The sequence below is a fragment of the Chiloscyllium plagiosum genome, chromosome 14 (genome assembly GCF_004010195.1).
Source record: "Chiloscyllium plagiosum isolate BGI_BamShark_2017 chromosome 14, ASM401019v2, whole genome shotgun sequence".
NCBI classification, from domain to species: domain Eukaryota; kingdom Metazoa; phylum Chordata; class Chondrichthyes; order Orectolobiformes; family Hemiscylliidae; genus Chiloscyllium; species Chiloscyllium plagiosum.
In genome coordinates, this window is record NC_057723.1 from 29,312,533 (window position 1) to 29,326,354 (window position 13,822).

Below are 13,822 nucleotides of genomic sequence, written 5' to 3' on the forward strand. Positions count from 1 at the left end.
GAGACAGTGGAGTGAGTTGGCTGCTGATTGCAAGGACATGGACTTAGTGAGGGAAATAGTAATGATTTTAAAGTGTTTCGTTGATAAAACAATTGAATCCCCCTCCCGTCAATGAAGCTGTCAATCAAAAGGCGGTACTCTTTGATGTTGAGGAGCCGTCGCCTTGGTCCTAAACACAAACTGCTTCAGATCTTTTTTTCTCTCCCTGCTGCCGTACTTTCACTGAGGTTTTTTTTTCTCTCGGGGGGGGGAAATAATACTGAAGGGGAAACAAACCTGAGGAAAATGCCGCAGCTGAACAGCGGTGGAGGGGATGATCTGGGGGCGAACGATGAAATGATCTCCTTTAAGGACGAAGGGGAACAGGAGGAGAAAGCCTCCGAGAACGCTCTCACAGAGAGGGACTTAGCAGACGTGAAGTCATCGTTAGTCAGCGAGTCGGAGACTAACCAGAACGTGAATCCTGCATCCGATCTAGGGGTGAGTGAAAGAGTTTGATCTTTGCTCATGTTAATACATTTTCAGTCTTATTCACGCACGCACACTAATGTGTGTAACACCGACAACCCCATCTCATGCAAATCCTTCTTTCACATGATTCCAAACAGGCGATCAGACGCTCACAGGACAATCAAAGAATTTACCAAGACAAATCCAGAGGTCACATCGATGACGGTATGTTGGCTTGTTTGTGTTTTTACTGTTTTGGATGTACCCGCCATAAAAGCAATCTTTATTTCATCCACCCCCCCCCCCCCCCACTCCTTGTTCGCCAGTCGTTTGCAACCAAGTATGCTAAGTGCCAACGAGATGTTAAAAACTTTCTCCCCCCCTTTCCTTGTCTCCTGCAGCTTTGAAGCAGCGTCAAGATGGAGGGACATTCAAGGGGTCAGCCTACTCGGGGTATCCCCACTTTCTGATGCTCCAGGACCCCTACCTGTCTAATGGATCCCTTTCTCCATCTGTAAGTTCTGGGGGTATCTTATGCACATTGCAAGAACCGTACATCCACCCGTCTTATTCTTTCAGACTCATTGTCTTTAGGAAGTGGGAAGGGAGAATTAATGTTCTTGTGGCAGGAAACAAAAAGCTCATCAGCTCACTCAGAAGTTAAATTCAAGGTTTGGGTTGTGGGTTTCATGGGGTCTTCTTCTCCCCTCTTCCCCACCCCCAGCCCCCTTTGAATTCGCAGAGTGCCTGGTATCTGGGAATTAAACTATAGTTAACACCTTGCTGAGATTCCCGGAGTCTCTCCTGGTTGGAGGTGTAGTTCAACACACCAAGTCAGTCAAAACAAAATGAAATGCATTGCCTCTGGTTGCCGCCTTGTTCCTGGAGAAGGGTAGTCATCATCACAGCATTTGTTTTTGCTGCTCTATGGTGTGAGTAAACAAACGCTAGAGGTTTGTCACTGTCAAGTTGTCCACCAGTAGCTTCAGTGTCTGGGTGGATTGAGGGAAGGAAGTGACGATCTCAGCTCGTTCTCGACTCCTCGTAACATTAAAGTTAAAGAAAACTGTCACAATGGTTTCGATTTTCTCAAACGTTTAACAACATTTTTGAGCTGGGTACTGGAACAGGCTGTCGGGGGACTAGCAATAGAATAAACAAAGTCTAATTCAGAGAAAACCCTGCTGTAGCCTGACAATAATCCTTTGTTTTTAGCTGGAATTTTGAAACATAAATATCACAGTCTGTACTATCAGTCTCCCTTATTTTCATCTTGTTCTTTACTGGGCAAAGAGTAAAACTTGTTCATCGTGTCTGAAAATATAATGATGTTCTTTTCAGTATGTTGTAAGCACTGAGACTTCCCAAAAATTGTTTCCCAATATCTAATCTCAATGACATTTAATATAGTCCAAAAGTAGAGAACAATATATTTTTGAAATGATATCCAGCCCCTTTCAAAAAAAGAATCTGCACCAGTCTACGGTACAGAAAATGTGCACAGAAATCACCTCCACCCAGTTGAGACTGTGGTATTAAAATATATTTGCAGTGCCTGAAAAAAAAGTTGTATCTCAAAGTAATATCCCACGAAACCTTCTTTAAATCTAGGATTCAGCACTTCCCCAAGTAATGTTCTAAAATTCAATTCCACACAAAAATACTTGGAAACTGGCAAGAATGTCATTTTATGAAAATAAAACTTTCTTGATAAATAAGGTGTTTCAAATAAAAACTTATTCCACAAATATGCATATGTGATCACAAAATTAGACATTATTATGTTGAATTGGAAAGTGGCAGAGAACCCTATCTTAATTTTGCCCACTCTCTCATCAAGCTGATTGAAAAGATTGTGATGTCTATACACAAGTTTTTTGTTCCATAAACTTGCACAACAAGAACAGATACCATGCAAGCAACAGCTGTCAGTCAGTTTTCCTTTTTAATAACAAAACTCTTTGCTTATCTGATATCAGATAAATTCCTGTTGAGCATTTCCATCCAAAGCTCAAACATCCACAATATGTTGCTGTGATATTGTGTCTCGTATTGTTGTGCAATGTGGTTTGAGTGGTAGTTTTTTGCTCTCTCTGCAGTGGAGCCAAATGGAAATCTTTTCAGTAAGCAGATTTGCTTGAGGGCTCTAGGGCTCATGAAGCAGTGAGCAGGTGGGGGTTGGGGTGGGAGGAGTGGGGCTGGGGGTAGGTATGGTATCAAATTAGACATGAGCTTTCGTGTTAGCTTAGGAATACAACTATTGGGAAAAAAATCATTATTGTTAAATATCTGTTTACAACCTTAGAATTCCTGTGAATTAGGCATTTTCCTCACAAACAAAAAACAGAAGTTGCTGGAAAAGCTCAGCAGGTCTGGCAGCATCTGTGCAGAGAAATCAACGTTAGTGTTCCAAGTCCAGTGACCCTTTCTAATTTACAGCATCCGCAGTTCTCGTTAGTTTTTATAGGCATCTTGCTCATTTCTCATTGACAGACTGGCAGATGTCAGAAATCTCAAAAATGATGTAGATCACTGTCAGAATCCTTTGATCCTTTTCAGAATCAAACAGTTTAACAGAAAAACTTGACTTCTTTACTTTGTGTTTTGGTAAACATTTTGATTTGAATAGTGAACGCTGGTGACACAAGTGTGGGATTTTGTTTTCAGATGAATGTTGAGCTTGATCAAATGAAAGACCTGGGTATTTTTTGTGGGTACAGGCATTTTAATGATGGATGTTTCAGTTGTGTACAATGCATTTAATTCCCTCACACTGTCAGATTCATTATTTTTACGAAGGTTGTTTCTGTGAAGCCAGCACAAATTCAACAAAAATATCTCTAAGATATTAGGTTAAAGGGGAAAAATTATGTTAAAAGATTGTGCAATATTTTGATCTTTAATGCATTAAGTTCCAAAAATGATTTGTCTTTGGGCTGTGATTATATTGCTAGAGCAGATAGGAAGATCAATAAGAATGGTACTGTTGTCTGCTAATACCTTGGAAATTTCACCAGACAACGTGGTCATGCCAATCTTTAAATTCTCAAGTCAGATTTGGAAAGAAACCTGACTTTGGATCCAGCTTTCAGTCCCTGCCAAGTTGAATGGAATGAATGCCACCTCAAATATAAACTTCAGGAAAAAAAACTGAAAGAGTTGGCTATTACAGTTTAGTGCATTGACATGCTGTTATAGTTGAAATTTAAAATTTAAAAATTGCCATCTGAGGTACCCCACAGTTCCCAGAGAATGTTAGCCATTTAAGAGTTAAAAGGAGCTTTGATGGTGATACAGTCTTTAGATAGTGGAAAATACCTTTTGAAACAGAGTGCAAAAGAAACCTCAGCCCATCTATCTGTCCATGAAATATTAAAAAATTATTCCACGTTTGTGAAACTCCAAGTTGAAAACTTATGTTGTATTGAGTGAATGCGATTGCATTGTACTTCACTTCTTCCAAATGTTTTTACGTACAGTTGGCAATGACAGCACATGCTTAAATTCATTCACCAATCAACAGTTGCTGTCAGACAATGGAAAGAAAAGCAATGATCACACCCTTGGGTCTTAGGTACTTTCTTCCCTACAACGTTTATTCAGTGTTGTTATACTTGAGGTGGAGTGGGTGTGGGGCATGGGTTTGGAGCAGTTAGCTGAATTGTCTAGATGGCTAGTGTGTGGTTCAGGAATAACATCAACAGAATGATTTGGAAATGCTGGTGTTGGATTGGGGTGTACAAAGTTAAAAATCACACAACACCGGGTTATAGTCCAACAGATTTATTTGGAAGCTAGTGCTTCCAAATAAACCTGTTGGACTATAACCTGGTGTTGTGTGATTTTTAATTATCAACAGAATGTACTCAGTTCTACTCTGGCTGAGGCAGACTTGGGTCCTGCTTGCTTCTAATAGTAAGAAGGCAATGTCAGATTGACAATTCTCAAAAGCTGCCAAGAATGAAGCATCTGCAGACAATGAGCTAAGGACCTGCCTTCAGGCATAGTTTGAATGAATGAATACACCGAGGTACACCATCAGCATTTCCCTCCAACAAAAGTTTTAGTCGTTTTGTTTCAGATATGTTAAACCTAATTCTTGATGGACCTGAGCTTCCAGCATTAATAGTTTGGGTGTATTTGTGCAAATTAGCACTAACTTGTCAGTATCACGGAACGGATGAGTGATGGAATTGTTCCATTGGTGCAATGGAAGTTGTTTTATTAAATTTAAAGTAAAGGCCTTTTGTTGGTAGAAAGCAGTGAAATACCCGACTTGGGAATGCTCTGTGAAAATGACCATGAAAAATTATTAACACATCTGTCATTTTCAGCTCTGAGTGTTTTACCAACCATCTTAATGTCCCTTCATTTTATCCATTAAAGATTTCATAAGTAAATAGTGTTCTTATACAAGTGAGTTTGTTAATAATTTGGGATTTTATAGCCTACATACATAAGTCTTGTCCTGTGCTTGTCACCTCAGAATGAGGGCAGACAGATCCTAGTCCCTGATGGTTAAATGGTTAGATAGGTCAATTGACAGAGGGATAAAATGAACAATCCAACACACACACACACACACACCTTCTTGATTCTGTTCAGCACCTGCCAGTAACTTGGAAAGCTCATCAAATTGGCCAGGTAGGCAGAGCAAAGTTGGGGACGTGGGTGAAGATTATAACAGTTTAGTTTTGTCTGAAATAGGAAAGGTGTATAATCTGTAGATCAACACTGATCACAGTTTTTCAATCCCACCACAGAACAAGCTGTACCTCAGTAGCAATGGTTGAATTTGAATAACGGAGTTGGATATCATGATAATTCACTTGTAAATTCATTATTTTTCTCTCATTTAGGACAACGTGAAAATATATTTTTTGTAGCTTCAAATGACAAATCCTAAGTTTGACTCTATGGAGGTTATATTTAAAACATTTGAAATCGCTTGCCCTGAATGACAAAAATTGCCCGACCTCCTCTTATACACAAGACCCCATCAGTCTCCTGCCTCCTATTATTTTACCACACATGCTTTTTCAAAGGAGTTTGAAAAATCCAAATTACATTAGAAATATTATTAGACGTGATTTAAATTTAATGCAGTTGTTTAAGATAATTATTTATCATAATCAACACGTCAAAATCTGAAACCTTATCTGTTTTTGAGGGGAAAGGGAACAACCATGAAACAATTTGCATTATATCGCGTATTTAATGGAGAAAACTGTCCCATGGTACCATGGACCTTTGACTAGGCCCAGTCTGCTCAAACTACGATGATAATTTTAAAAGCTTTATTTGTTTTGGAAACAGATCGTAAAACAAGCTTAAGATGTGTAGATTGTGGATTGTTGGAAGGAATCAGGATGTTTGTGAAGCAGCAGTGTGAAATCAATAATATTGCAAATGTCTGTCGGAAGCTCAATTTGGGATTTGAGCCTTATCTCCATAGTAATGGCCAGCTTTGGATGTCTGTTGGGTGTCCAAGCTTGCTGATTTGTCCAGGCTTCCTAAAATTCAACAGCTTGGATAGGAAGATTGTCCATATGTACGTCTTGTTGGGAAAGTGAATGGCAAAGTGGATTGGACACTAGCTAGCAGCAGTCTCCATTGTTAATGCAGAGGCTGTTGTTAATGCAAAGGCACAAGCAGTGCTGCTCCTGATTCTATAATAACATAATTAGATAACTTTATACTTTCCTTTAAGTCCCTTAAAAGGCCAGTGAATATTCCATGATGGACCTGGGAAAATCTGAGCCAAGGATTTACAATGTAAACTCCATGTGTTTTTTTATGTCTGATTTTGTCTCTGGACCTTGGTCACAATATTTATGGAGCCAAATACCCACTTCAGGGATCCTGAGCAAACAAACTATCTATAGAGGCTACCAAACTCTGAATCAGAAAACCCTGCCAGATTTTGTTCAGTTGCTCTTTTCTCTGTCATATTCTCCTCAGCTATTAAAACAAAGCCTAGATTTTCTAGAGTATATTTATGGCAAAATGACATTGATAATGTGATGATATTTCGATAATCTTGTGTGACATTTGGGAACTTGGCATCTATTTTGAAAAATGAGCTAAAAGGCACATGATATCACCGATATTTTCCCTCTCCAACTGAGAAGAAGTTTGCCAGTCCTTTTCATAAAGTTGCCGGAGATCAAACTGAATAGAGGATTTGTTCTTCATATGGGGTCTGGGCGTTTTGAGTGTAATTGAGATCTAGTGTTTTCATTTAGCAAAGTAGCCAAGTATCATGGAAATAGTTCGAATGAAAGTACGGACTGCCTTAAGTGCCAAACAACGTTAATGATTTAAACACTTTGATCTGCCTGGACTTAACCAAATGTTATAGGAATGAAGATTACTTGGCAGTTCACTGTGGAAAATCCATGTAGTAACCACAAGTCCCATGCTACTTGTGAATATGCTTATCATTCAATTGCTTTACCACATACCCTCCCATGCCTACCCCGACCACCACCATCCCCATCCAACTCACTTAGCATGGGGGCAGCAAAACTAAGTGCTGACTGTTTTAAGCTTTTCAAAAGCCTACTGTCCCCACATAGTGCTCTATCAGAGCAAAATGTTGAACAATGTGGAGCTCAAACACAGTTAATAGCCATTCCCTGCAAGGATCCTGTTCCAATATCATCTCCTCAACCCTTCTCCACACCATAAGACATAGGAACAGAATTAGGTCATTTGGCCCATCGAGTCCGCTCCACCGTTTGATCATGGCTGATGTGCTTCTCAATGCCAATCTCCTGCCTTTTCCCTGTTACCCTTGATCCCCTTACCAATCAAAAACCTATCTATCTCTGTCTTAAATACACTCAATGATTTGGCCCCCACAACCTTCTGTGGTATGAGTTTCACAGATTCGCCGCCCTCTGGCTGAAGAAATTCCTCTCATCTCAGTTCTAAAGCGTCACCCTTCATTCTTAGACTGTGCCCTCAGGTCCTAGTCTCTCTTACTTGTGGAAACATATTCTCCACATCCACTCTATCCAGTGGGCTCTTAGTATTTTGTGAGTATCAATTAACACCACCACCACCACACAACCATCTCCCCCCCACCCCACCCACCCCGGTCCTTCTAAACTCGATAAAGTATAGAATTAGAGTCCTCAACCACTCCTCATATGATAAGCCTTCATCCCTACAAGCCTTCATTCTTGTAAACCTGCTCTGGATTATCCAATCAAGCAGATCCTTCCCAAGATACAGGGCCCAAAACTGCTCATAGTACTCCAAATGTGGTCTGACCAGAAATCTGTACACTTTCAGCAGTACATTTCTGCTGTTGTATTATAGCCCTCTTGAAATAAATGCTAACATTGCATTTGCCTTCCTAACTGCTAACTGAACCTGCGTGTTAATCTTAAGAAATTCCTGAACCAGGACCCCCAAGTCTTTTTGTGCCTCAGATTTCCGAAACCTGTCTCCATTTAGAAAATAGTCTACCCCTCTTTCTTTCCTGGCAAAGTGAATAACTGCATATTTATATTCCATCTTCCTTTTCTTTGACCACTCTCTTAGCCAGTCAAAATCCTTCTGCAGTCTCCTAACTTCTTCAACAGCCCCTCCACCTATCTTTATGTCAGATGCAGCAATGCTTTCACTTCCTTTGTCCAGATGGTTAATGTCTAAAATGAATAGTTGTGGTCCTAACATAGATACCTGCAGAACTCCACTACTCACTGGCTGCCATCCAGAAAAAGACTCTTTTATCCCCACTCTCTGCCTTCTACCAGTCAGCCAATCCTCTATCCATGCCCTACCCCTAACGCTATCGACTCTTTTCTTATTTAGCAGCCTCCTATGTGGCACCTTGTCAAAGGTCTTCCAGACATCCGAATCACATCTATTATCTAACTTGCTGGTCACCCCTTCAAAGATTTTTCCGGTATGACTTTCCCTTAATGAAGCTGTGCTGTCTCAGCCCTGCTTTACACTTCCAAGTACTTCACAATATCGTCCTTAATAATAGACTCTAAAATCTTACTGTGATTGACATTAGGCTAACCAGCCTAAAATTCCCTGCTTTCTTCCTTCCTCTCTTAAACAGGGGTCAGACCTTTCGGACCTTCACTGACTTCAGTGATTCCTGAATGATCACCACCAATGTGTCCACAATCTTCTCAGCTGTCTCCTTCAGAACTCTGGGGCACAGTCTATCTGGTCCAAGTGATTTTTCTACCGTCAGACCTTTCAACTTCCCCAGCACCTTCTCCTTCGTGATGGCCATTACAGTGACCTCTGTTCTTGACTCTCTTGAAGTTTTAGTATGCTACTGGTGTCTTCCTTAGTGAAAACTGATGCAAAGTACCAATTCAGTTCCTCCACAATTTCTTTGTTCCCCATTACTACTTCACCCGGCCAAGCATAAAAAGAATGAAGCACATCTACCTCACATATCTGTAGGAGCATGATACAGGAGGTGTTCTCCAGGAAAGTTAACGATTTAATTAAAACAAAGTATTTTGTTGAATGAACTATTCAAACTAATGTTCAGGGGTGCATGGGTTAGGTGCATTAATCAGGTGTAAATGTAGAGTAATAAGGTAGAAGAATGGGTCTGGGTGGGTTCCTCTTCGGAGGGTCGGTGTGAACTTGTCAGGTCAAATGTTTCCACACTTTAAGGATTCCATGTTCTGTGTAGTCAGCAAGAAAGGCGCTGCAATTAACCTTACTGCATTACAATAGTGACTACTTCAAAAATACTTGAGATAAAACACTTAGGATAGTCTGTGATTATAAAAAGCATTATACACATAGAAGTGTTTTACTTTTAGGATTTGGGGATTTAAGGTGGAACATCAGTCATGGTTTAGTCTTATTAATGTTGTCCAGCCACTGGTCCCAGAGAGAATGCAAGTGTATGCATCAGGAGTGAAGTTTTCCATGTTAGTTTGCCTATCAATACTCATTGCCTAGGCTCACAAGGAGAATACCAGTTTGAATGAAGAATTGGTGATCTGCCAGGGTCAGTGAGTCTACATCTCCCAGGAATAGTCAGTGCCTTCTTGTACCTTGTGAAATCCTTTTCCATCCATACCAGTGCTTCTATATCCTTTTTTTATGATACTCTAACTAGAAAAGTACACATTAACCTCAGTACAATCTAAACAAAGTTCAATAAAAAATTAGCATACCTTCTCTTCTTTCCAATTGCAATAAACTGAAATGCTTAGCTTGATTTTATTATCCTTATTAACTTGTCACTTCTTATAGAGATTTGTATATTTGTGTTCCCGGATCCCTTTACTGCTGTACTCCATTTAGATTCTAATTTTGTAAGTAATATGCAACCTCCTTATTATTAACACGAGGTAACAGTATTGACGAGGCTTCTGGTGTCATAGGCAAGTTTAGAAATTGTACTTTCATTCCAAATTTTAAATTATTAATTTAAATTATTGATATAAATTGTGAGCAACAGTAACCCCAGCATTAACCTTTGTCGAACCGTACTTTGTATCTCTGTCACACTGAATCCTTGACCCCTCTTCAAAGGATTCAATGTGGACAGTCAACAAAGACCTTCACTTTTGAAATTCATGCTGACTATATAGCATTGCATTTTTGATTTATAAATGTTCTACTATTGGAATTTAATTAGCTTTCCTAATTGATGTAAAGGTGACTGGACTATACTCTCTTGGATATGTTCAAGCTTCCTTCTTAAATATTGGCATAATGTCAGCTATCTGTCTTAGTCTTTTGGGCATTACATGTTTTCCTAATTAATTGTTATACATCTATAATATTGTGTCTGCAGTGTCTTCTGTAGATTCTTTTATTATGTGTGAATACAATCCATTTGGACCAGGAGTCTTATTCTGTTTAAGTACTTCATTTAATACTTCTGTGATTTCTACATTAAATGTAATTATGTTATTTCCTATCTTATCTTCTCATCTCGTGTCTGATTAATATTTTTTTCATTTTTCAATTGATGTCTGTGATTTATCCTATCCAATTTACAGTGGCCCATTCCATTTCTGACTTTTTATTTATTAATATTTCTCTGGAATATTTTACTATTTGGTTTTGTGTCCCTAATAATTTTACAGTTTCTCTTTGCCTTCTTAACTGTTTTTTGTCTTCTTTTCTAATATCTAAGCCATAGTTCACAAAGGACAATGGGCACCTCACTCCACTAGAGAAAGACAGTTGGCTTGAAATAGTTTCAGGAATACAAATGTGACGCTAGGCAAAGGAGCACAGCTGCTACAGGAATTGGAATAGGTCTTTAAGAAACATTCCTCATCACACTCTATATACCTAGCTGAACAAAAAAAAATCCACAATATCTTAGTATTCTCCCTTGTAATGCTCCTTTTTGCTGTCCATATACTTAATTCATACCTTGGGCCCAACGCTCAAGTTTTCCCTTGTGTCATTATTCATCCACATTATTCACCCCCCCTTAAGTATTTAGGTTATACCTGCATGTTAGTGGATATACTCTTTCTGGTCTGTTGAACACCTTTTGAAATGTTGCCCGTTGTTGTTTTTCATCATTTGCTGCCAATATTGTGCTCCATTTTGTTTTTTCAAGTTCTATTTCAGCTTCTCAAAATGGGCTTTTCTCGAATGTATTCCCATGAAATGTGTTAATAGAGTCATAGAGATGTACAGCACGGAAGCAAACCCTTCGGTAATCTTGTATCTTGCTCAATTAATATCTTAAAGTGTGTTATGTTATGGTCACTATTGCTGAGATTTTCATATACATTCCTTCACATGTCTATTCTGCTTCACTACCCATTATTAGATTCAGTAGTGAATATTTCCTTGATGGACCTCTTATCTATTTACAATGTGTGAACTCTATTCCCTTATTCCCGTTACATATCTCTTGACCATAATTATTATTTTATGTATTTTCAGTCATGTCCCTAATTTATTAGCTTATTTTTCTTTCTGTGTCACTTCGTCTATTAAGTAGTTTTTAGAGAATCCATATTTTATCCTTTGTCTGTACTCACATGGATTCTAGGCCTGTGCTATTAATGGCTGCCTCATCTTTGTCTATTGCCAATATTTCCAGCATCACTTAAAGCTTTCAGTTTCCTGGAAGGGAAAAGTCTCATATATTAACACTAAAGAAAGGTCCTTACTTGATGTGTCCTTCTTTAGAGAACAGAGCAAAAGAAAATATTATTATAATATATGTGAAGTCCAAACAACAAAACTCTTTGGTGCAAGATCTTACTATAATATTTATTCCAGAGAAATGAACAGAACCACTCTGTCTGAACTGAAGCCAGGTACTATGTGAATGAATCTACTAATCATTTTCGAATGGTTTGACTTGATTTACTGATAAAATATTGAATGGGAGGTTGTAATAAAAAAGGGTTTGGGATGAATTGTCTACATTATTTAAATATTAAGAACTATGAACTAGATTGTTTCTAATATTATGTTTGATATTGAAACATGATGGGGAGAAATTGATCCTAACATATTTTGGCAAAAAAGCAGACATAATTTCCAGATACAATCTTGACTGTACAAAGCTATCAGCACCTTTGAATATCCTGATCAGGAGTTTATTGCCTAGCTATAGATCTTGAGCCAAATTGTGCAAACATTGGATCTAGCAGCTCAGAGAACATAGACATTGAAAGATAGAAAATAGGAACAGAAGTGGGCCATCAGCCCTTCAAGCCAGCTCTGCCATTCATGATCATCATGTTTGATCATCCAACATAATAGCCTGTTGTTGTTTTTTCCCTATATCCATTGATCCCTTTAGCCTCAAACACTAGCATCGTAGAGATGTACAACAAGGAAACAGACCCTTCAGCCCAACACATCCATGCCGACTGCTTATCCGAAGTTAATCTAGTCCCATTTGCCAGCATTTGGTCCCTATCCCTCTAAACCCTTCCTGTTCATGTACCCATTCAGTTGCCTTTTAAATCTTATAATTGTACCAGCTCCACCAATTCCTCTGGCAGCTCATTCCATACATGTACCACCCTCTGCATGAAAAAGTTGCTCTTTAGGTCCCTTTTGAATCTTTCTCCACTCTAACTTTGGACTCCCCTACCCTGGGGAAAGACCTTGGCCATTCACCCCATCCATATCCCTCATGATTTTCTAAACTTCCATAAGGTCACCTCTCAGCTTCAACGCTCCAGGAAAAATAACCCCAGCCTGTTCAAACTCTCCAAACATGGCAACATCTTTGTAAATCTTCTCTGAGCCCTTTCAGGTTTCACAACATCCTCTCTACTGCTGGAAGACCAGAACTGAATGCAGCATTCCTAACCAATGTCATTAATAGCCACAACATGACCTCTCAACTCCTACACTCAGCGAACTGAACAATAAAGACAAACATACCAAAAACCTTCTTCACTATCTTTATTGCCTGTGACTCCACTTTCAAAGAATTATGCACGTTCACTGCAAGGTCTCTTTATTTAGCAACACTCCCCAGGGCATTACTATTAAGTGTATAAGTCCTGCCCTGATTTGCCTTTCCAAAATGCAAACGTTTGATTGTGCAACTCAGATAAACCTAGAAACATGGAACAGAATTAGGCCATTTAGCCTTTTAATCCTGCTCTGCCATTCAATATAATCATCTTTGATCATCTAACACAATAACCCGTTGCTTCTTTTTTACCATATCCGTTGATTCTAAATTGATCCACTATATTCAACTTGTACTATGTACTGGTCGCAGTTGCTTTCTATGGTATCAAATTCCACAGGCTCATCACTGTCTGGGTGAAGAAATTAAGAACATAGGAACAGGAGTAGGCCATTCTGCCTCTTGTGTCTGTTCCACCATTCAATAAGATCAGTGACCTAACTATATATGCCCACCATGGGGCCATATCCCTTGATACCATTGTTTAATTAAAAAAAATCTATCTCAGATTTAAATTTAACAATTGTATTAGCACTGACAGCCATTTGAGGAAGAGAGTTCCAAACCTCCATTCCTCTTCGCACGTAAAAATGCTTTCTAACATCTCTCCTGAATGGCCTAGCACTAAATTCTTAGACTATGCTCTTGGTTCTAGAATCTCCAATCTTTACCTACCCTGTCTTTACCTGTTAATGTCCTGAGGTCATTAGTTATATCACTTCTTAACATTCTAAATTTTGGAGAATAAAGGCCTAACTTGTCTAATCTGTCCTCAGAACATGACCCCTGAAGTCCAGGTATCATCCTTATAAACCTGTGATGAACTCTCTCCAAAGTTAAAACATCCTTCCCAAGGTGTTGTGCCTAGATCTGCTCTCAGTACTGTCAGTGGGATCAACCTAGGGCTTTATATAACTACAGTATAATATCTACATACTTATACTCCAGCTCTTTAGATATGAAGGC

At 39.0% G+C, this 13,822-nt stretch overlaps 1 protein-coding gene across 7 annotated transcripts in view; it reads left to right on the forward strand.

The window, feature by feature from the left end:
* The first annotated feature begins 262 nt into the window (after nt 1-262).
* Nucleotides 263-13,822, forward strand: part of tcf7 (transcription factor 7) — a 225,435-nt gene continuing 211,875 nt past the window's right edge. For all 7 annotated transcript variants that reach the window (XM_043703431.1, XM_043703432.1, XM_043703435.1 and 4 more), the window contains exons 1-3: nt 263-480; nt 609-675; nt 852-964. In XM_043703431.1, coding sequence (XP_043559366.1) covers nt 286-480; nt 609-675; nt 852-964 — 375 coding nt within the window. In that variant the 5' untranslated portion in view covers nt 263-285. The remainder of the gene's footprint in view (nt 481-608; nt 676-851; nt 965-13,822) is intronic.